Source organism: Myxine glutinosa, chromosome 3 (genome assembly GCF_964187855.1).
Source record: "Myxine glutinosa chromosome 3, kmMyxGlut1.1, whole genome shotgun sequence".
Lineage (NCBI taxonomy): Eukaryota > Metazoa > Chordata > Myxini > Myxiniformes > Myxinidae > Myxine > Myxine glutinosa.
This window is the reverse complement of record NC_136263.1, coordinates 25,463,571-25,486,794: the sequence shown is the minus strand read 5'-3', so window position 1 is coordinate 25,486,794 and position 23,224 is coordinate 25,463,571. Positions and strand designations below refer to the sequence as shown.

General features: G+C 47.4%; 1 protein-coding gene across 1 annotated transcript in view; it reads left to right on the top strand.

Annotated features, from left to right (window-relative positions):
• Positions 1-20,428, top strand: part of LOC137413135 (oxaloacetate tautomerase FAHD2A, mitochondrial) — a 54,983-nt gene extending 34,555 nt beyond the window's left edge. The window contains exons 5-7 of the mRNA XM_068098526.2: positions 16,069-16,177; positions 17,467-17,554; positions 20,212-20,428. Of these exons, the coding sequence (XP_067954627.2) occupies positions 16,069-16,177; positions 17,467-17,554; positions 20,212-20,274 (260 nt within the window). The 3' untranslated portion in view covers positions 20,275-20,428. The remainder of the gene's footprint in view (positions 1-16,068; positions 16,178-17,466; positions 17,555-20,211) is intronic.
• Positions 20,429-23,224: the final 2,796 nt, after the last annotated feature.

Sequence of the window (23,224 nt, the reverse complement as noted above, 5' to 3'; positions counted from 1 at the left end):
GATCCTAGACAACATTGCCGATGTTCATTTCAGCCGGCCCTCAAACAAAACAAAGCCAGAGCAGATTCTTTCCACAAAGCTCAAAGACCACATGATATCAAGCACAATTACAGCAGACAGCATCAAAGACGATTTTAAAGTACTTTTGCGAGCTGCGAAAATATTGAGGAAAGACATCGCATCTTCCCCAGCATGGAAATTTAATGGAACCTTTGCTGATTACAAGCCACCCCCGATGCTCAACATCTTCTGCAAGCATGCAGTCATGGGAACAAGGAAAGTAGGAAATAGCAACAGGGAGGACTCCATTGGTGTGAGTGCATCATTGTTGGCGCAGCACTTTGTCGGTGCTTATAAATCTGACCGACAGGTATCGTACGAACCAAGAAGCGAGGATGGATCATTCAAACAACGATTTGAAACTCCATTGAGTGTGGGCTTAGCTCTCGACATACACAAAAACACACGATCCAAGGCGCTTGTAGAGAAACTTGCACATCTGGACCTCGCCATCTCCTACAAAAAGGTCATGGAGATTGAGACCAGCATTGCCAACTCCGTACTGAAGCAAATGGAGTCCACCGGAGGCATCTGTCTACCACCATGGTTGGTTCAGGACACGTTCGTCTGGTTTGCCATGGACAACATCGATTTTCTAGAGTCAACTCCTTGCGGGATGAATACCCTTCATGGTACAGCAATTGCGATCTACCAGCCTGTATCACCGGAGAAATCACCCATGATACCACCAATTGAACTTGACCGGTCATCAAAAGCTCAAACGATACATGATGCAGTTGGCTGTAAAACGTTGACCTGCAAGAAGCCAGCACCCGAGAAGAGAAAGAGCGACTGCAAGCTGCTCACATCAAAACCCGAGACAGACAAGAACAAGAAAACCGATATGACCTGGATGATTGGATGCCTGAACTTCGAGGAAGAAGGAGAAGTTGACGTCAAACTCACAGCTCCGGGGACGTGGGGAGCCTTCAATTCCTTGCTATCTTCGTCCAGTGAGAAGACCAATGTTGCTCTCGTTCCTCCGTTGATAAGGTCGCCTCCTACAGACTATGATACACTGTACACGGGTCTGATGAGAGCTCACAACATCACAACTCGTGTTATGGGGAGTGAGGCAATCACAGTCATGACTCTCGATTTGCAGCTATACGACCTGGCGATGAAGCTGTGGGTGGAACGCGAGGCCATCAGGAAGCAATTCCTCTTCCGACCTGGTGAGCTACATGTTGTGTTTTGGGCCTTAGCTGCATTAGGAAAATACGTGGAAGGGAGTGGAAGTGATCAGGCATGGGTCGAGGCTGGACTTTTCTCGCCAACCACAGTGAGCCAAATACTAAATGGGAGGCACTTGTATCGAGCTCTGGAGGCACACATGGTAACACTGATCGCTTTGTACAACCTGTACTTCCAGAGATTCCTGGCAATGGAACCTGAAGAAAGGGCCTATCTGAACGAGTCATCTGTTCGTCTGGGAGAGGCATATCAGAGAGACATCAGCGGGAGCATGGAGCCAGAGAAGAATCTATGCGACATTCTCAAAAAAACATTGGCCATGATGGAGTCCAGAGATATGACCAAAAAACTGGAACAATTTGAGGTCAGCACAAACAAGATACAGCGCTTCATCCTGAACTACATGAAACAGTTTGAGACTATCCTTCTGTTCATTAGAAGTACAAGACAACGTGATCTGCTGCTGCATATGGAGAGCATCGAGTCTCTCACGAAGTACTTCTTCGCTCACGATCATCTAAACTATGCTCGGTTGCTCCCTCTCTACATTTCAACAATGCAGGAGACTGAAAAGCAGCACCCAGAACTGTGGAGGGAATTCATGAAAGGGAACTTCTGTGTGACAAAAGGATTGGCAGGCTTCACATCAATAGCCCCAGACCATGGCATTGAGCAAGAAAACCGTACACTGAAGGTGATTGGAGGAATCGTAGGGATAACTCAAAATGAGAAGGCGCTTGACAAGTTCTTCCTCATTGCACCTGAGCTGTCAAAGTCACTGCACGAGTTTGCGGAGGGATATGGTCTTGGTGAAAACCAGAGCAGAAAACAACACCACGAAATCACGGGGGGAAAGCTTTCCCGGGTGATGAGCCATGCCTCCAAGCTTTCTAGGGTGTTCCGTGAACATGGCGATCCATTTATGGAAGAGGAAGTAGACGAGGTCTACAACCTGCTCACCAAAGAAGTCATGAATGAAAAAGTGTCCAGCGACATCTTAGAGCGCGACGAGATCGGACAACAGATGTTCCAGCAATTTGCCACAGATCGTTTAGCTGAGGGAAAACTTTCTGTGTGGGACAAAATGACGAAAAGAAAACTTCGAACATTCAAGAGTTCGAATGCCACAACAGAAGTGAGATCGGGCGACAAGCTGATCAAAGTCAAAGAAGAGCGAGGATTGTTGCAGAGGTTCATCGTTATCTCACGGAGCCGACCAGAGCTCGACCTGAAAGAATGTATTGGCACCTATGAATTTGGCATCGTTCCACGTTCTTTATTTGCATCTGATGGATCCCTCTTGTTGGCATACGACAAGGCAAAAATCCTTCGTCAACTTGAGCATCTGGCTGAGCCTGAAGAGCAGGATGTACATGATCCACCAGGAGAACCTATTTCGACAGAAATCAATGAGCATCAAGACGCGGGAATTGCCGCTTTGAATGATGCAGCAGCACACGCTGGGGAAGAAACTAATGACCCATCAACTGACTATGAAATCTCAAGCCAAAATTTGCAGGAACCCTCTCAGATCAGCCAAAACCCAGACACAACCACAAGATCAGGAGTGATCAATGAAAACGAGACTACTTCTCGCCATAGAGTGATAATCATTGATGGCATGGCTCTTGTTAACGGGATCTCCAAAACAGAACAAATGATTACATGCAGTGACTTTGCTCAATCGTTCATTGAACGCCTCGAAAATATTGCCGTGCATTATGATGACGTGAGGTTGGTATTCGACCGATACATCGATAACTCACTGAAAGACAAAATGCGCCTAAAGAGGACAAAGGGGAAATCAACATACTATCACGTCAGGGATAGTACATTGATCCAGAAGATTTCACTCAAAGATTTCCTTTCCAATGTGAAGACCAAGGCAGAGCTTACAGAGTACTTGGCTGTGAAGTGTCTATCTTACAGCAAGGCTCATCCAAACAAGTTGAAGAAGTTCATGGTGACATCAGGAACTAAGACCACGGGCAACACTGAAGTTCCAGACAGTCTACTCACGCACAGCCAAGAAGAGGCCGATACACTCTTAATTCTGCATGCTCTCACAGTCGACAAAGATGCAGAAGTTATCATTGATTCGCCAGATACCGATATCTTCCTCCTACTGATTCAGAGATTTCACGATCTACCACCTGCTACGAGGTTTCTCACTGGGAAGGGAAAGTTGAGGAGGAGCATTGCAGTCCAACCTATTCATGGCATGCTAGGAGAGAAACGTGCGTCTGCAATACTTGGATTCCACGCATTCACGGGAAGTGACATGTCTGGAAGGTTCGCTGGCAGGAGCAAGGACTGGTGCTTTAAGGTCTTCATGACATGTGACAACAAGATATGGGAGGCTCTGGAGTCTTTGGGACAAACTGATCCGTCACCAGAAGTGTGTTCCCAGCTGGAACGCTTCGTCTGTCTGCTGTACAAGTCTAAAGTTCACACGAAAGTAAACGAGCTTCGCTGGTTCTTATTCTCCAACCGTGCTGCTGAGGGAGAGAGTCTTCCACCTACCACTGGTTCGCTAAAGTTACACGTTCAGCGAGCACATTATATCGCAATGATATGGAGAAAGGCAGCAGAAAGCCATCCGTCCCTTCCATCACCTGTCGAGTATGGTTGGCAGTTACTTTCGGATGATGGTGTTTATGCCCCAAGTCGATGCCTGAATCCTCCAACCCCAGAAGCAATAATGAATCTCGTGAACTGTGGGTGCAAGAAAGGGTGTATGGGAAGATGTAGCTGTCGCAATAACAATATTCCTTGTACTGAAGTTTGTGGGTGTGTGGGTTACAGTTGTAACAACAAAGCAAACATCAATGAACCGCGTGTGATAGATATGGATGAGGATGAATGAGGCATTCGTTTATGTGATCGTTTATGTTCATTCATCGTTTATGTTTAGGTGTGTGTGTATGTGTGTGCGTGTGTGTGTGTGTGTGTGTGTGTGTGTGTGTGTGTGTGCGTGTGTGTGTATTCAAAATAAATGTTATCAGTGAAGATTGTTTATTGAATCGATTCTAATTGGGAAATTATACGATCCGATTTCACGACGGCCGTCTCCATTTTGGCTGGTATATTGCCCACTATTTTAATTTCCTTGCATTTTTCTGTAAAAACAATGGCAGATATGGCTTCCTTGGGTCTGAAAACATATAAAAGGACATATTATTCATGTTTATATGATATCTAGATACAAAGATATGCACAAAAGTGTATTTTCCAAATTTTATGGCGGCCATCTTGGATTTCTTCGAATTACTACCTATTAGACGTAAAAGAAAAAATGGAACCCTATTTTTTTTACATCTCTATAATATTCTGAAGCAGAATCCATTGCTAAATCAATTTTAACAAACAAAAAACACGAAATTACTAATCGCCCTAGACTACTACCCGGGGTCTTCCTCCGGCCAAACCATTGGCCCTCTTACACTATGGGTTCTAAAAACCAATTCCCATTGGCCAAACTGTGGTGCTCTTCAATTTGGGGTCTCACTCCCCCGATTCATCTCCCGGTGCCCTCGTACAATTTCTGGGCTGCGACGTGTACCTCTCCCAGTGGGTCTACCCACCTGCACACCTCCACCACTGCAGTTGCCTCCGAGCTTACCTGCTCCTTACCCTAACCTAACTACCTGGGGAAGGCCCTTTGGCTCTCTCCCCACTCGGTGCCCTCTCTGGCACTGGGCTGCCCGATCCACACCCGGGACCCTCAGGCACCCACTCACAACTACCGGCTCCCAGAGCCCACCTGCGGCCTCACCTGGCCGACATCCTCACAGTGGTGGAGTGCCCAACCAACTACACACACTAACAGGCTACACGCCCAGCCATTTCCACAACACTAATGCACCCATTCACAACACCATTCTGCAACCGCACCACAAATGCCAATATCCAACCACAATTTACCTGCACCCTCTACCTAACACTTACACTACCCGCCCCGGGTACTCGTGAAAGGGGTCCACTCTTCCCCCATCCACACCTTCGCACCACGCACACCACTCCATACCACTTACTCCAACTCTCTCCACACACCTGTACTTGCACACCTGTGCTCTCACACCTGGTGCCACCTGCACCCTTCTCTCCCCAAGCGCATTCGCGCTGATCCACACACTCACTACTCATACACTGCTCCACACACCTGTCCAGTTGCACACCTGTGCAATCACACCTGTTCAATTCTCACACACACGGCATCATTTCAGCTAACTACTCCCTTCTGAAACTTGCGCGTCCCAGTCGTCCCTTTAAACTATTGCGCTCCCTCGTCATTATCATCCATACTAATCTACCTGCGTCCCCACTACAGGTATCAGTCACTAACTAAACTTAACGTTACCTAAGGTCATCTTCTCTAGATCCCTACACACAATATCCTAACCCACCCGGGCTAGTTTTCACTGCCATACACCCCATAAGCTATTGCTCCTTTGCCCCACCACATGGGAAGGGTGGCAAGGATGCCATCCCACCACATCGGGGGCCTCTCACTACCAATTTTGCACATCAAATTTCAACAAATTAAAAATTTGCCAATCATCTGCCAATCACTGTACCATTACCAATCATCACTCTGCCAATCCTTTGCCAATCATCAAATTTCGCCTTTTTCTAATTTCGGGGCCAAAACACTAACCTCATCACCCAGTCTACTCACTACTGCCTCTCGGTGCGCCAATTCCTGTCCAAAGCCCGGCTTCGTAAAGCCAAGCAATGGATGCTGGTTGTTTTGTGCCAGCGGCTGGATGCGTCCGGCACTCGGTGCAGGGACGGGGGCTTACCCGGGCCGAGATCCCACGCATCACCTCGGCGTGGAGCCATCCAATGTCCCGATCTCGACCTGCCGGCACGTCTCCACAAAACGTGGTCGCCATGACGACCCTTTCTATCGGGCGGCCAGCTCCGCCTAGTGGAGCACGGACGCGGCCGTTCAAAGCGAGGCCCAGCACGCACCGAGGGCCCGATTCGGCTATAAGTCGTTCTAAACTCTATCCCGTCTAATGTCGATGCTTCACCTGCATGCTTACACCCCGAAGCCCGTTCCTTGCTCACACATCCAGCCGTGCTCATTCTCCTCGTACCTTTCCTTACACACCCAGGTACCCTCATTCCACTCACAGCCTTGGTCACACACCTGACCACCGAACACTTTGGCGCACATTCGTTGGTAGCACACCTCACCAACACACCTCTTCGCACCCCCTCCTCTGTCACCTCCTCTGTGACAATCACAGGTGTGCCCTCATTCGCACACCCAACCACGTGCCTCACCACCAACTCCAGCGTGCATTCCCACTCACGCTCTACCATTCCAGGTGTGCATCCTTCCATCCCAGGTGTACATCCTCGCTCACCTGTCACAACTAACTCACGCTTCATGTCACTCTCACTACTTTCACCTCCATTCCTGACAGCGCACTCACCCTTACTCTTGACAGCGCACTCTTTCCTCATGCACCTGTCCGTCACACACCTTTCTCGCGCACACTCTCCCGTTACACCCTCTGTAACACTCACCACAGGTGGACACTCTTCCTTACTTCTGACAGCGCACTCTTTCCTCATGCACCTGTCGGTCACACCCCTTTCTCGCGCACACTCTCCCGTTACACCCTCTGTAACACTCACCACAGGTGGACACTCTTCCTTACTTCTGACAGCGCACTCTTTCCTCATGCACCTGTCCGTCACACACCTTTCTCGCGCACACTCCTGCGCACACTCTCCCGTCACACCCTCTGTAACACTCACCACACCGCGCTCCCATGTGCTCCCTCGCACACACGCTACGACCGACTCACTCTCGCCTGCACACTCACTCCTTGGTACGCACTTTTTCCTCACACACCCCAGAGTCGGACTTTCTTGCACACCTCCTCTTTCGCACACCAGACCTGTCGCACACTTCACCAACGGCCTTTCACGAACACCCGGGTCTATCTCGACCCCCAAGCTTCTTAAATCCCCTGGCGCATCATACGCACGACCATATTGGTCACCACTTACACCGGGTCCTCTTCCTCTTCGCTTCTCCTCCATCACCTGCGAATCCCTCATCCGGTTAATGAGCACATCATCACGATCCAAACACAGACTTTGGACCAATTCTTTTATCTCCTCTTTTATCTCTTTCTTATCCCCTCTCCGTCGCTTCTTAATTTCGCTCATCCCTTCTTCCACTTCTTCTAATTTGTGCTTCACCTCTTTTATTCCCCGGTACGTCTCCTCAAGCTCATCCTCTAAGGCTACCTTGACCGTTTCCAGGTGCGTCCTCACCTGCCGGTCCTTCGTCTCCATTACCTCTATCACCTCGTCCAACCTCGTTGTCAGTCCCTCACGTACCATCTGACATTCCCTCTTTGTCGCTATCAAGTCGTTTTTTATGTCGTTTTGTGTCGCTTTCAACCCTCCTAATACCGCAGTGTTCCTTTGAACCTGCTCCGTTAGTCCTTTTTGTCCCTCCGTCAGCTGTTCCACCTCCTGCGTCAGGACCTCTATGCCCCCTTGTAACTTTACAGTCCCCTTTCTCACCTCCTTCTCCATGTGCTCCTTACAGTGCCTCACCTCCTCGCGCACTCCTCCGACCTCCTCACTCACACCTCTTCTGATCTCTTCTCCCATCACTTGCATCTCCTGCCCAGATGCCACCCTCATCTGCTCCATTTCCTCCCTGTGAGCATCCAGTTTGGTTTCTACCCCCATTCTGACCCCCTCTATCTGCTGCTCCATTTGTTTAACTTCCCTTTCCGCTTGGTCCCTCATGTCCCTCAATTTGCCTTCCATACTGTTTTCTAACCCCTCTAACCCATTTTTCACTCCCTCTATTTGATTCTCTTGAGCGGCCATTCTGTTTTCTACCCCCGTTAACCCATGTTTCACTCCCTCTATCTGATTCTCTTGAGCGGCCATTCTGTTTTCTACCCCCGTTAACCCATTCTTTACTTCTTTTATCCCGTTGTCTAACTCCTCCCCAGTACCCCTCGCTTCGTCCCTCATTACTCCCAATTGCTCACTCTGAGCATCCATCCGGTTCCCCATTACCCCCATTTGGCCCTCCAATCGCTTACCCAATCGCTCAATTTGGCTCCCCATACTCATCTGTACAGCTGCCTGTAGCTGCGCAATGAGGGCCTGTATGTCAATCGGCTGCATGTTAAAGCCCGTTGATACAGCGGGCTCGGCTACCGCGCGCTCTTGCGAGGCGCCATTTTGCGTGCCTGCTACCCTCGCTGTTTCGCTCTCCTCATGTCCCTCATGTCCCTCAATTTGGTCCTGGACCGACCCTGCTTCACTCTCCCCTACCGGACCCCAGCCGTCTTGATCCGCCATAGCGCGACTTGCAAAATTCGAGTTTCGTAAAACAAATCCAAATTTTTTTTTTTTTCGTTATAATTTCGGCGAGCGCAGTAACCGCGGGACCGCGCTCCGGCTCGATTTTGTCGAGCGCAGTACGCGCTCCGAACCGATTTTCCCTCCCAAAATTTGGGCCTAACTAATTTAGTCCCGGGTCCGAATCTCACTCCTCGACACCAATTGTTACAGACACGACTTTGATGTTAAAGTGGGCCGAGCGGAATGGCCGTCGTGTCCGCACAAATTACCCGACTATACTCGACGTTGACGAAGTCGCGCGATGCTGGCTCAATAAGAAAAAGAAGACACCCGGCTGGATTACAATAACACAATACGACACCAGGGGTTCAGTTCTCAAGACCTCCGGAGGAGGTTATATTAAGGCGGAAGGTTAGATTACAACTACAAGAGGGACAGCATAGAAAGACAAGCACTTAGACACAATCTTATATTATTCCCAACAGACGACAGATAAACGGGACAAAATGCTGACTCACACGGGGATTGATGGCAAGGAAAGGCAGGTAGCGATGGCTCCAGGTGCACCTGGGCTCAAAGGTCAGAATCGACTCGGTCCGGTCCAGAGATGCGGGGAGGTCGCAGCGCTCGGATGGCGTCTTGTCTGCTCAAGCTGGGGGCGCATCTGACTCAGCGCTCGCAGGTGGCTTTCCTTCTCCAAGCTCGGTGCGCATCTGACTCAGCGCTCGCAGGTGGCTTTCCTTCTCCAAGCTCGGTGCGCATCTGACTCAGCGCTCGCAGGTGGCTTTCCTTCTCCAAGCTGGGTGCGCATCTCTCGTCACATCCGGCGCGTGGCCGCGTATATCCGGCGGGGAGTGACACGCCCTCGGCTCGTTAGCTCCGCCTCGTGGAATCGGCACGTTGCTTCTCATTGGGTGCGTGCGGGGGGTTTACCAGGCTCCGCCCTTGACGAGGAGCTGACAAGGAGCCCCTTCGTGGTAACCCCGTGGAGCGCATGGTCTGGAGCTAATCGAGCCGGTGTGAGGACGCATCCTCCCCCGCTCCGCCGCCATCTCCTCTGTTGTTGTTGTAATTGTTGGGGAAGAAGATGGAAGGAGGTATGGGAAAGGTCCTAAACTCACTACTGATGCCATATAATCACATTCTGGTGCAACGAAGAGTCATAATTAATGGAAACGAGGCCTTAACTGACATAGATTAAGAATAACTAGGAAGATGTCCGAAAGTTGTCTACGTGTGGTGCGGTGGACCTGGGCACGACATTTAATGGGGGAATAAGGGGAAGGTCGGCTCTACTGATTGTTATTTACATGCAATGGGACTAGGGAATGGGGGATTGGGGAAAGTTGGGGAGTATTGGAGAAAATAGGGGAATATTTACAAGCGGATATGGAGGCCAAATTCCATATTCGCAACAATATATATTTTTTGGAATGAATAGATTTGGTGAGCAAGACGAAAGCATCCTTTTGTAGGAAAAGAAGAAAAGGGTGTTATAATATATGAGAGAAAATAGTTGTTCAGGGGAGAGATTATACATTTCTAACCACATGATCGCATGATCGCGAACGAAGAACGAACGAACAAAAAAGAACAACAAATAAACGAATAAGACCTGGGAAGGAAATATTTTTTTGGGGTTTTTTTTTTTTTGGAGTAGAGATATTGTTGCGAATATGAGGACTGTATTTTTTTTTTTTTGTGCTTTATTATTATTATTGTTTATTCTGTGCCTCCTGCCTCTGGAGTTGTGTAAAGATAAAAAGGGCGTCTCGGTAGTTATTCCATGAAACACCACATTGCAGGACCCGATAAAGCCCTTGTTCAGTAGCTTATATCTTATTATGTGTTTTAGGGTAAGGCCTTGTCGTCCATTAACATGACACTCCATTGCACCGAGTAAAAGAGATAGATTCCCTTCATTCCCATTCCCAAAACCTCCATTTCCCCTTTCGTCATTGCCAGGCCTCAATTGCCATTGCCAATTACATCCCCTCCAATTGCCGCCATTGACCACGAGGCAGGGTCGGAGGAGAAGGGCGTGTCTCCACCTCGTCATAGAGGGGAGGAGTGAGCCAGCCCCGAACAACCAACCGAGCACGAGGGGTTTGGTTTGAGAGGGCGGAGGAAGAGCGTTTGGGGGAGGTTCGCAAAGGTTGAGGGGCGGGGCCTATATAACCCACCGCGGGGCGTTCCCCAGAGAGAGATGAGTCCAAGAGATGAGCTGAAAGGCTGAGCTGAGCTGCGTGGTGAGGTGGACAGGAAAGAGCTGGGTCGTCAGAGCAGGGCTGAGTCGTGAGGGCCAAAAAGCAGAAGATCATCCAGGGAAGCACAAAGCCTGCTATTCGTCACCTTGCTCGCCAGCAGCAGCGTCTACAGCAGCAACAAGACTCGACAGCCGTTTAGGGCCTGGACGGCAGTTTGGAGCAGGGCCGCGAAGGGACGGCGGCTGCCGATTCGTGCTGCCGAACAAATTGGACTTTCCTCTCTTTCCAGCCAATTCCTATCATCATTCCCCGTGTGAGTCATCTTTGTTTGTTCTGTCCTGGGTATTAAGTAAGCCTGTTATATAAGTTAATAATTTGCACTGTCACCTGCGTCTCATGTCCCTGTACATAATCGTGACTGCTCCTTTGTGCTTACGTGTGTAAATAATAATAAACCCCGTTACTCTTCTGTACGTCTTCTTCTTCCTCTTTGCATTCGGTCGCTTTAGAGTTTTCCAGATTGAGTATCTGTGGCACGATACGGCCAACGTTTGGGTGAATCGGGTTTAGTCGGGGAACAACTGTTCGGCCGCGGTTACACCACCGCTCGGTAAAAAATAACATCTAATCCGCGGACCGTAACAAATTGGTGTCAGGAGTGGGATATTGCTGTTTGGATTTGTGAGACGCATCACGACGTGGATGAGACATTGGGGTGGCTATGACAACTGAGCCAGGGAGGGCTTGGTTATATTGATAGGGACTAGAGGTGACTATAGGTGACAAGATTTAAGTAAGAGACTTGGTACCTGTAGTGGGGACGTAGTAGCTTAGTGTTTGATAATGACGTGGGAGCGCTGAGTGTAAGGGAAGATGGAGGAGCGCGAGTTTTAGAAGGGAGTAGACAGAGCAGATGATGCAGTATGAATGGAAGTGCTGGTGAGCAGCTTCAAATGAGGCATCGGTGAGGCAATGCTCCGAGGTGTGTGTGAGTGTACAAGTGATGAATGAGAGAGCATTGCGGATGAGTGTCATGGTGAGTAGTGAGTGTTGTGGATCAGCGCGAATGCGCTTGGGGGAGAGAAGGGTGCAGGTGGAGCCAAGTATGAGAGCACAGGTGTGCAAGTACAGGTGTGTGGAATATATGGAGCAGAGAATGAGTGGTGTGGAGAGAGTTGGAGTAAGTGGTACGGAGTGGTGTGCATGGTGCGAAGGTGTGAATGGGGGAAGAGTGGACCCCCATCACGGATACCCGGGGCGGGTAGTGTAAGTGTTAGGTAGAGGGTATAGGTAAATTGTGGTTGGATATTGGCATCTGTGGTGCGGGTGGAACAATGGTCTTTGGATGGGTGCATTAGTGTTGTGGAAATGGCTGGGCGTGTAGCCTGTTAGTGTGTGTAGTTGGTTTGGGCACTCCACCACTGTGAGGATGTCGGCCAGGTGAGGCCGCAGGTGGGCTCTGGGAGCCGGTAGAGTAGTTGTGGATGGGGCCCGAGGATCCGGAGGACGGACCCGGGTAGCCCAGTGCCAGAGGGCACCAAGGGGTGACAGAGCCAAGAGGGGCCTTCCCCAATTAGATAGGTTAGGGTGAGGAGCTAGGTAAGCTCGGGTGGCAACTGCAGTGGTGGAGGTGTGCAGGTGTGTAGACCTGCTGGGAGAGCTACACGTCACAGCCCAGAAATTGTGCAAGGGCACCGAGAGATGAATCGGGGGAGTGAGACCCCAAATTGAGCAGCACCACAGTTTGGTCAATGGGAATTGGTTTTTAGAACCCATAGTGTAAGTTGGCCAATGGATTGGCAGGGAGAGACCCCGGGTAGAGTAAAGTGTGTTAAAGTCATTTAGAAAGTAGTTAGGATGAAAATCTCCTCGCACCATCTGCATCCACTCACCTGAGGTGACAGGTACTCCACACCATGCCATGTTTGATTATTTTTTATGTGCAAATATTTTGGATTGTGAGACGCATCATGACGTGGGTGTGACATTGTACTTTGTGTTCCATCTCTCCCTCCTTATGAGGATTGATGATGAATTGGGTGATGGCAAATTTTGGGTAGAGGGATTGTGGAGACGAATTTGGTATAGGGGAAATATGGGGAAGACGTGACAGTAGTGACGAATTGGTAAATGTGTAGATTTTTGTAAATATGGGGTAAGGGCAAGGGTAGTGTAGGTGACAGGGGGGTGACGTACGGTAGGGACGAGCTTTCTCACTTCGCCCTCCGTACGCATTTTGCCTTGCATTGCCTTGTTTGATGTGTACCCTTGTGACCTTACCCCTCGCTCATTTGTCTTCCCCCTTTTGTCTCCCACATGACCTTTGCGCCATTGGGCGCCGAGGGGAGCGTGCGTGAGTCGGCCATTGTGCGCCCGAAATTCCCAGAACTAGCTGTCTGCATCGATGCACCACATTATGGACCACATGCCTGTGGCCGAGCACCACGTATGGACCCCATGGGTTGGGGCATGGCCCCTCCGCTGGAACCGGCCATGAAGGCCCGAAATCTTGCTGGCGGACCTTGGCCACAGGGCACCGATGCCCCACAGGTGAACCACACTAGTCGGCCCTGTGGGCCATAAATAAAGAAAATAAAAGGGACGCGTTGGGTGCATTTTACTTTATTGCAAATAGGCCGCCAGCAAAGGAAAAAGACAACATCTGGAAGAAATAATAATAGCCAGCAGAGGGAGCCGAAGAGCAAGAGACCACCTGCAGGGTTAGGGGTTGTTTGGTTATTTTTATTCATTGAATATTCATAAACAATGGTGACTGCACCGATGGGTGCTTGAGGGTGTTTTGGTGCGTTTTGGGTGCTTTCATGGTGCATTGATGCAGAGCAGACTGTCTCCCCCCCAGAAAGAATGATCACAGGTCCTGGGTTAGTTTTGTAAATAAAAGTAGCGTCAATTGTAAATAATGATCCCCACCGTCAGTGTATAGTTTGAAGACCATTCCGCAATTCGGTTAACTGTGGGCGTGAGTCTGTTAGGCAGGGTGCAATGGAGCAGCGGGACACATTTATTTATGTTTTAAAACTGTCGCACTCGGGGTCAGGTTAAAAGTAGAGGGAACTACACCTACGTGTCACACTAAATAAAAGTTGTAGGCCCGGGACGTGCCAAAGAGGAGGAGGGTGCAGTGTTGTGGATATGAGGACTGTATTTTTTTTTATTGTGTGCTTTATTATTATTATTGTTTATTTTGCGCCTCCTGCCTCCGGAGTTGTGTAAAGATAAAACAGGGCATGTCAGTAGTTATTCCATGAAACACCACATTGCAGGACCCGATAAAACCCTTGTTCAGTAGCTTATATCTTATTATGTGTTTTAGGGTAAGGCCTTGTCGTCCATTAACATGACACTCCATTGCACCGAGTAAAAGAGATAGATTCCCTTCATTCCCATTCCCAAAACCTCAATTTCCCCTTTCGTCATTGCCAGGCCTCAATTGCCATTTCCAATTACATCCCCTCCAATTGCCGCCATTGACCACGAGGCAGGGTCGGAGGAGAAGGGCGTGTCTCCACCTCGTCATAGAGGGGAGGAGTGAGCCAGCCCCGAACAACCAACCGAGCACGAAGGGTTTGGTTTGAGAGGGTGGAGGAAGAGCGTTTGGGGGAGGTTCGCAAAGGTTGAGGGGCGGGGCCTATATAACCCGCCGCGGGGCGTTCCCCAGAGAGAGATGAGTCCAAGAGATGAGCTGAAAGGCTGAGCTGAGCTGTGTGGTGAGGTGGACAGGAAAGAGCTGGGTCGTCAGAGCAGGGCTGAGTCGTGAGGGCCAAAAAGCAGAAGATCATCCAGGGAAGCACAAAGCCTGCTATTCGTCACCTTGCTCGCCAGCAGCAGCGTCTACAGCAGCAACAGGACTCGACAGCCGTTTGGGGCCTGGACGGCAGTTTGGAGCAGGGCTGCGAAGGGACGGCGGCTGCCGAACGCGCCGATTCGTGCTGCCGAACAAATTGGACTTTCCTTTCCTTCCAGCCAATTCCTATCATCATTCCCCGTGTGAGTCGTCTTTGTTTGTTCTGTCCTGGGTATTAAGTAAGCCTGTTAGATAAGTTAATAATTTGCACTGTGTCACCTGCGTCTCATGTCCCTGTGCATAATCGTGACTGCTCCTTTTTGCTTACGTGTGTAAATAATAATAAACCCCGTTACTCTTCTGTACGTCTTCTTCTTCCTCTTTGCATTCGGTCGCTTTAGAGTTTTCCAGATTGAGTATCTGTGGCGCGATACGGCCAACGTTTGGGTGAATCGGGTGAATCGGGTTTAGTCGGGGAACAACTGTTCGGCCGCGGTTACACCACCGTTCGGTAAAAAATAACATCTAATCCGTGGACCGTAACAATATTAAACAAGGAGGTATGGGGTGAACGACTGGGACGAAACGGAGAACGAAAATAAATGCAGTGCATTCGACGAATCGCTGAGAGAAAAACAAAACCACAAGGTCGGAGACGGTACGGTAGCCAAGCCTACGAGTACTAGTACTAGGCCTCAGAATAGTCGATACGCATTAACCGACGATTGTGTATACATGTACGAAAAATTAGCACCGAAAATTTTACAAAAGATACGCGATAGGTACATACACCGAAAGATAGATACAGTCTCGACAAAAACACAATTGAGAAGGATCACTTAGCTTCGAAAGCGTGAGCGCATGGAACAGCTTCGAAAAGACGTGACCTCGCCGTGATCGAGTTTGATATCCAATCAAGTTTGATTTGATTCAAAGATAGTTTAAAGTTGGTTTGGTTAAAAGTGGACCACTGGACCTGTAGTTTATCTGGGCCCTGGCCTAATGTTGTCATCCAGATTTGGTGGCAATCTGACTGGTGGGTCTGGAGAAGATTTTTGAAGGAATTTACGAGATGTTCCCAAACATTGACTAAGTCGGCCATTTTGACACACGTCCTGTCACGTAATCAGCATTATCTCTGCAATGTATCATCCCTACACTGGCCTAATGTAACCCAAATTTGGTAGCATTCTGACTGGTGAGTCTGGAGAAAAAGATTTTTGAAGGAATTTATTTGTTAAGTCCGCCATTTGGATACACCAGGTCACATGACTGGAACGAGCTTTGCAATTCCCATTGCTAGTCAGGAGTGGAACCTGCTGCCATATTTCAGCCGGATCGGCCCAGCAGTTTGGCCAGAAAAGTCGAAAAAGGAGACGGACGGGCTGTGCACGATGACAATACCGAAAAAAGTAACTTTCTCACGTCTGTTTTGCCCACACCCTGCAGATCCTCACAAGTTGGGCATTTTCTGTCGGGTGAATGGGCAGGTTATGCAGGAGAGTAACACAGAACAAATGGTGTTCAAGACCGAATTCCTGGTCTCCTGGGTGTCTCGGTGAGGTTTTATTTTATGCACCATTTCTTTGTGCATGCCTGAAAGTTTAATGCCTTTCTATGCCAGCATCTCATCAGCTCAAATGGTGCAGCTGCACTGGCTTAAAAGGCAGCTTGAAATGTGTTGCATTCGGGTTTATCTTTTTAACCAAAATTCGATGTGACTAATTGGTCGAATGATCAAATGTTTGGGCTGGCAGGGTTTCCTGGAGGGGCACACACTCACCTCTACGCTGTCTAGCCTGGGTTTGAATCCCGACCCAGCTATAAGCGGTCATCCCGGTGTTTCACGGGCAGGGTGATTCATCAATTTGTGTACCGTCCCTTGGATCAACGTTTAACGGGCGTCCCGTCTGCGGGCATTAGTCGGTGGATGTTACAAAGAATAGGGTAGTATTCGCCGGCACGATGAACAAATTTCAAATTCCTGCCCTAACCAGCAGGGGGCACTGCATCAGCAGCACAGCCACACTACCAACAATGATGCAAACCAGAAGCCACTGGCTGCACATGAAATGAGTGGATCAAATGGTTTTTTTTTATTTAAATGCCTCCACTGACAGTCACTTGAGGCATTATTTTTTTGGGTTGTCCGTCTTGCTGTCTGTCCGTGCATCCGTCCGTCCACGATAAGTTTTTGTTACCGCGATTTTTGTTTTTTGTTGCAATTACTTATGAACGTCTGAGGGGATGCAAGTCAAACTTGGTATAAGTATATATTATGATGCAACGATGAACTGATTAGATTATGGGGTCAATAGGTCAAATGTCAGAGGTCCCGGTTGGTTAAAAAATTCTGTTACCATGCTAACTTGTGAACCAGTGATGGAATTTTTGACCAGACTTGCTACAAGTATACATTATGATGCAAAGATGAACCGATTAGATTTTTGCATCAAAGGTCAGGGATTTAAATCGAACTTGATCAAGTATCTATCATGTCGGCGGAGGTATATCAGTCGACGTTGCGACATCGAAGAGTGCCGTTCTAGTCTCACATGTACAGTGAACTGAATTAGACACTGAAGCCATTGCTGAATCAGTGTGTGGAGGGAGATTGCCTCTCTTGGTACTAAAATACTCTCACTGCCTTATCTGTGATAACTCCTTATCAATTATAGATCTGTGAGTCCTGTTTAACATGGCAAGCATGATGTCTAGTTTGTAGTGATTGCACCTGAATTATGAACACTTGTTTCAGGTTGCAGCCTTTGTTAATTTTCAAAATTCCTTGTGCATGATCATATGATGGATATATTGGGGTTTGATAAATCTATTTCTTGCGTCCAGGATTGTAACGCTCTATCCTGGAGACATATTCCTGACTGGAACCCCGCCGGGAGTCGGGGTGTTTCGGAAACCACCAGTTTTCCTAAAAGTAAGCCTCACGGTCTGCTTTCCAAGTGTATAAAATTATTGGGAGGATTTATTCCTTGTGATTGATTGATTGTTGTTGTTGTTGCCTCTGTCACACGGTTGTGAAGCTGATGGACCTAAGTTATCAGCCAACATTGATCAGTCGATCCCAGAGATCTTTTGTGGAAGTAACGTTGAAGGGTTGTCTGTGTTGAGTGAATACAGGGCATGTGGAGAGTAGCTGGCCCGTGATGTGTGTGGAGTAGTGGAGTAATGTCGTCAACGATGTACGACTCGATTCCAATTTTGGGGGACTCGGCTGTTAAGGATTCGGACTCGTTCAAGTCCGGCGAAATTTGGTGTGCAGTAAAACTTTGTGTACTTTATGTAGAAAAAACAAAAGGCAAAAAGTTCGTTTGGACCACCCTTTCCATATTGTACTCTAATCTTTTACTATAACACACCATTCTAAGTTAGCAAAAGAGATGTGAAAATATCTTCTAATTTCAGTTTCTAAATAACAAGGGACGCCATTTATAGTATCGGTTAGAATGGTCCCACGGATGCCGGGTCAAAGAGGTCATGCGATCATACACGGCGAGGGGGGAGTTGTTTTGCGAGGGGATACATGGCGAACATTTAAACAGAGAAAAACAAACAAAGAGTACCTCGCATGTCTAAGTGATCTTGGATTGTGAGCATTGTGGATTTAGAGTGGAGGTGGTGGATGTTCGTAGATTTTGTATATAGCTCTCTTTTTGCGATTGGTGGTTGTGTGTGTGTGTGTGTGTGTGTGTGTGTGTGTGTGTGTGTGTGTGTGTGTGTGTGTGTGTGTGTGTGTGTGTGTGTGTGTGTGTGTGTGTGTGTGTGTGTGTGTGTGTGTGTGTGTGTGTGTGTGTGTGTGTGTGTGTGTGTGTGTGTGTGTGTGTGTGTGTGTGTGTGTGTGTGTGTGTGTGTGTGTGTGTGTTATCTATACTACTCGTATAAGAGAGCTGTTTGTCTGTATCGCCATTTTTCTCAGAGATAGCTGAACGGATCTTCGTCAAACTTTCAGAGGTTCATCAGTTAGTGCTTTGGAGTGTTTTAGGCAAAAAAAAAAAAAAAATTGCAAATTTTTTTTTGGGGGGATTTAAAAAAAATCGCTCTATAGTGCCTAAGCCTTTTGGATTAATGACAGTTATATACAAGTATACATTCGCATAAATAAATACAAAACAATTACCAGACATTTGAACACAAATGAATCGAACAATTCCAGAAGCGGTTGAAGTTGGTGGTAAGGCTTCTTCCTCTTTCCTGATCATCATCATACTTGACTTAGAAACGTGATGAACGGCATATTCACCAGCATATACTCAACGAAAAGGAAAAATGATGATTTGATATTTGTGATGGATTCTGATTTGGATGTAATTGCTTTTCCATTATATTTGTTGTCATTTCAAATATGTTAATGTTTCTTTTTCGCTTGAGCAACGCTGGGTACTCCAGCTATAAACACTTTTATACTTTACTCAGGGGTGCAAATACAACTTTGTCTGGGGGTAACATAGGCTATGTGGCCGCGACCTCATGTGGGGGGCCGGGGGAGGGGCGTAAATTATCTATGTAAATGTGTACCGTGTAGCACCACCTGATGTTGGTGGCAGAGGGTATAACAATTTCCTTTTCACCCCTCAGCCCAAATTTGGCTAAGGGGTATTGTCGTCACGGGTGTCGTCCGGGCGGGCGTCCGTCAACTTTTGGTTTCCGTCAATTTCAAGGAGAACGGCTTGTCCGATTAAATCCATTTTTGCAGTGTGTGTTGGGGTTGAGTAGAGGAAGGTTTTTTTCAAAAATGGGCGCGCTGCGATTTTCAATATGGCCGCCACGGCAGCCATCCGGGCGTCCGTCAACTTTTGGTTTCCGTCAATTTCGAGCACAACGGCTTGTCCGATTAAATCCATTTTTGCAGTGTGTGTTGGGGTTGAGTAGAGGAAGGTTCATGGGCGTGCTGCGATTTTCAATATGGCCGCCACGGCAGCCATCTTGAAATTGGTTTCCATCAATTACAAGCAGAACGGCTTGTCCGATTAAATCCATTTTTGCAGTGTGTGTTGGGGTTGAGTAGAGGAAGGTTCCTTTCGAAAATGGGCGTGCTGCGATTTTCAATATGGCCGCCACGGCAGCCATCTTGAAATGGGTTTCCACCATGCATGGGCTGAGGGGTTACGCCCACTTTGCGGTACTATTTATTTTTTACCTGGGCAACACTGAGATTAAAGCACTCTTTGCACAGGTAAATTGTTCCTCCTTCCCTTCCCCCTTCCCCCAAAATGGAGGGGCCTGTCAAAGCCAAACCACACCAAAAGATGTATATGTGGTGTATCTTTCCCCTTACCTCTCCTTCCAGCTAGTATACAATATGTTAGGAAACCGAATTATGTTTTCTCTTTGGAAGTGGATGTTTTGTATCTAAATTTTGTAATTTGATCAACTTTCATGGAAGAAAAAATCTGCAGATTGTTTAATCTTCAGTCGTATTTCATAGGGTGCGCGGCGGTGTCTGCCCGCTTGCACCCATTGAGCTGGACTGCTTAAATGAATTATTCTGCAATAATGACTTAAATAAACAAAACATCCCCATGAATTGTGAGCAAATGATTTTCAAATTAATATCATTACTTTTCTCTTTTTCAGAGAGGTGACACTGTGGAGTGTGAAATAGATGAGATTGGAAAGATCATGAACAAAGTTGTTTGAAATCACCGAGATTGGAAGCCTCCAGGTTAAAAGTGGTGTGTCAATCATGCACAGAATCATGACATTTAATGTCACGAATTGTTTTTATGTACATTATGTTACCTTGAATCATTGTACATTTTATCATAATAAATGAGCTATATGTAAAACACTCCCACGTTGTCTCGACACTGAATTACCCACCTGGATGATCACAATATCAGCAACAGGGGTAAGCTTATGAAGTGATTGATTTAAGAAATGTCTCATGAGCGATGAGCATCCATGGCGGTAGGTACTACTCCGAACTCTGCCCCGTCCTCGTACGTGATCCTGTGTGGCTACTCGGGCGGCATCTTTCTGCCGGTGACCCACAAGACGCCAAGCAGCTCCAGCCAATAGCAGCACTGCGTCGTACGACTATTGGGCGGCTTATGGAAAGCTGCATCGCTACCCCATCGGGGAAGTCTACCCGAAGCACTGTCCCAGGTGATTATACAGGCAGTGACGTTGTGACCTCAGGTCCACTTATCCGTTAGAAGGAGGTAAAAGAAGGAAGTGACATAATGCACAACACTCTTGTTTACTACCTCGTTTACTACGACAGGCGGTGCTTATCGCTCCCAGTAAGGTGCAGCAGTAGCTGTATGGGACACCTTGCTGGCGGTTCCCCACTGATGGTATGAAGTCGCAAAATGACTGATTATAACCGAAAGGTTTTCAGAGTCACAGGTGTATGGAAGGCTCACTGCGTTGCCCTGATGAAGCCCCAACAAGGGCGAAACCAGGTCGGTAACTGTGATTTTTGCATGCACTTGTGACAGTATCTGAATTTAACATCCATAATGACGCACTGCCAGATGGCCCCTCCGGAGCTTGGCAGGCAATGTGGACATGCGTGGCGATGACGTCGTGACGTTCGCTCATTAGGTTGGAGCGCCAAATTACAGGTTATATATATATATATATATATATACAGACGGCATTTAATATGGAATATATATTTTTTCTTGACTTGGGTTTACTTTATTAACTCAGTATATCAATCTGGTGAGTTTCTTTTACACTTTGGTGATTTATTTGTTGAAAGAACCATGTCACTGATTGTCTGTTGCAGCAAGAAGTCAACAACAGGATTATATCACAGGTGGCGTGGCAAAATGTACGGACAGGTGCATTTGATGATTGGCTTCACAGTCGGGTATACAAGGGTTTTGCATTCTGTATTAGTGGAAAACAACTGCTGCACGTCTCCAAAAGTTATTGCCGCTTCCTCTGGAGATGGTCCGTCAACTCGACAATGCTGTTTGTCATGGAGTGGTGGCTTTACGAAATTATGGCATGAAACAGCATGCTATTGCTCGGCAGTATGGCATCACTCAAGGTCAGGTGTCAAAGATCCTGAAACGAAATGCTCAGAGGGGTGTCCCTACTCCAATACCGAGGCCAGGAAGTCCCCGCAGAACCACAAGGAGGGATGATCGCCAGCTGCACCGGTTAGTCCGTAATGGCCATACCAAGTCAGCTAATCGGCTTAGGGCTGAGTGGCAGCAACTGACAAATGTGCCTGTATCCAGAAGGCTAGTCAACCAACGACTGGTTCAATCAGGCTATCGTGCCAGGCGTCCCCTGAGAAATCCACGCCTGACCAGACAACATCGCCAGCGCCGATTGCAGTGGGCCAGAGAGCACCGTCAATGGCAGCCAGGACACTGGAATCACGTGATCTTCAGTGACGAGTCTAGATTTCTGGTCTATCGTCAAGATGGCCGCGTCCGAGTGCGCAGACAAGTGCATGAAGCCTACAACAAAGATTGTATAGTGCCAAGAGTCCAAGCTGGAGGTGGTGGGGTGACCGTTTGGGCTGCTTTTCATGCAGGGGGAAAAACTGACCTGGTTGTTCTGAATGGAAACCTTAACCAGTTCAAGTACAGGGCCATTCTGGAAGAAACATTGCTTCCATTTGCTCGTGCAGCCTTTCGAGGAAACTTTGTCTTCCAAGATGACAATGCACGGCCTCATCGTGCTCGCATGATCCAACACTTTCTTGCTGACCGTGGTGTAGAGCATATGGAGTGGCCTGCCATGTCACCGGATATGAATCCGATAGAGAACTTGTGGGCAAAATTAACGCATCAAATCGACCACTTGGACCAGCAGCCGACCTCTGTGCGTGAATTGTAGCAGGCTATTGTCACTGCATGGCAAGCTATTCCTGTCCAAACCTTGGCAAATCTCGTGAACGGCATGCCTCAACGTGTACGTACTCTCCTGAATGCTCGTGGGGGTTACACGAAGTACTGAACTGTAATTTTACTGTCCGTAATCCCAGTCGTAATTTAACTTTTGTTTTTGTTAAAATTTTTTTTGGCTAATCTGCTAAATAAAGCGATACTTCTGGAAAACGCACAGAAGTTTAACACAGTACTGTCCATGAATTGAGTTCGATATCAGTTTACATCACTTTCAAGGATCAATTTATTTGTTTCGAAATGTCAAATGTGGTTTTTGTTTCTTTTAAAGGTCACATTAACAAAATCTAGAATAATTTCAACATAATTCCAATGAACTTTTGGTTCTAAGACATCTTGAAAAGTAAGTTCACCCCCACAAAAAAAATATTCCATATTAAATGCCAAGTCTGTATATATATATACAGTCACATGGAAAAGTAAGTACACCCCATGTAAAGTTTTGACTTTTTCAACATATTTCAACACACAGCTATTTGATCTTCATTTTAACAATATTGATAGATAAAGGTGATATCACATAACAAATATCCTGAAACATTTACATTTTGTAGTCCATTGTATAATTTAAATGAACATAAATGCAAATTTCGCATGTGGAAAAAGTAAGTACATCCCTGCATTTATCACTACTTCAAATACCTAAAATTAGAATCAGTTCAGGTACAAATGATTAGAACATCGTTAGAGAGGATCTTGGAGGAACCTGTCTTATTTAA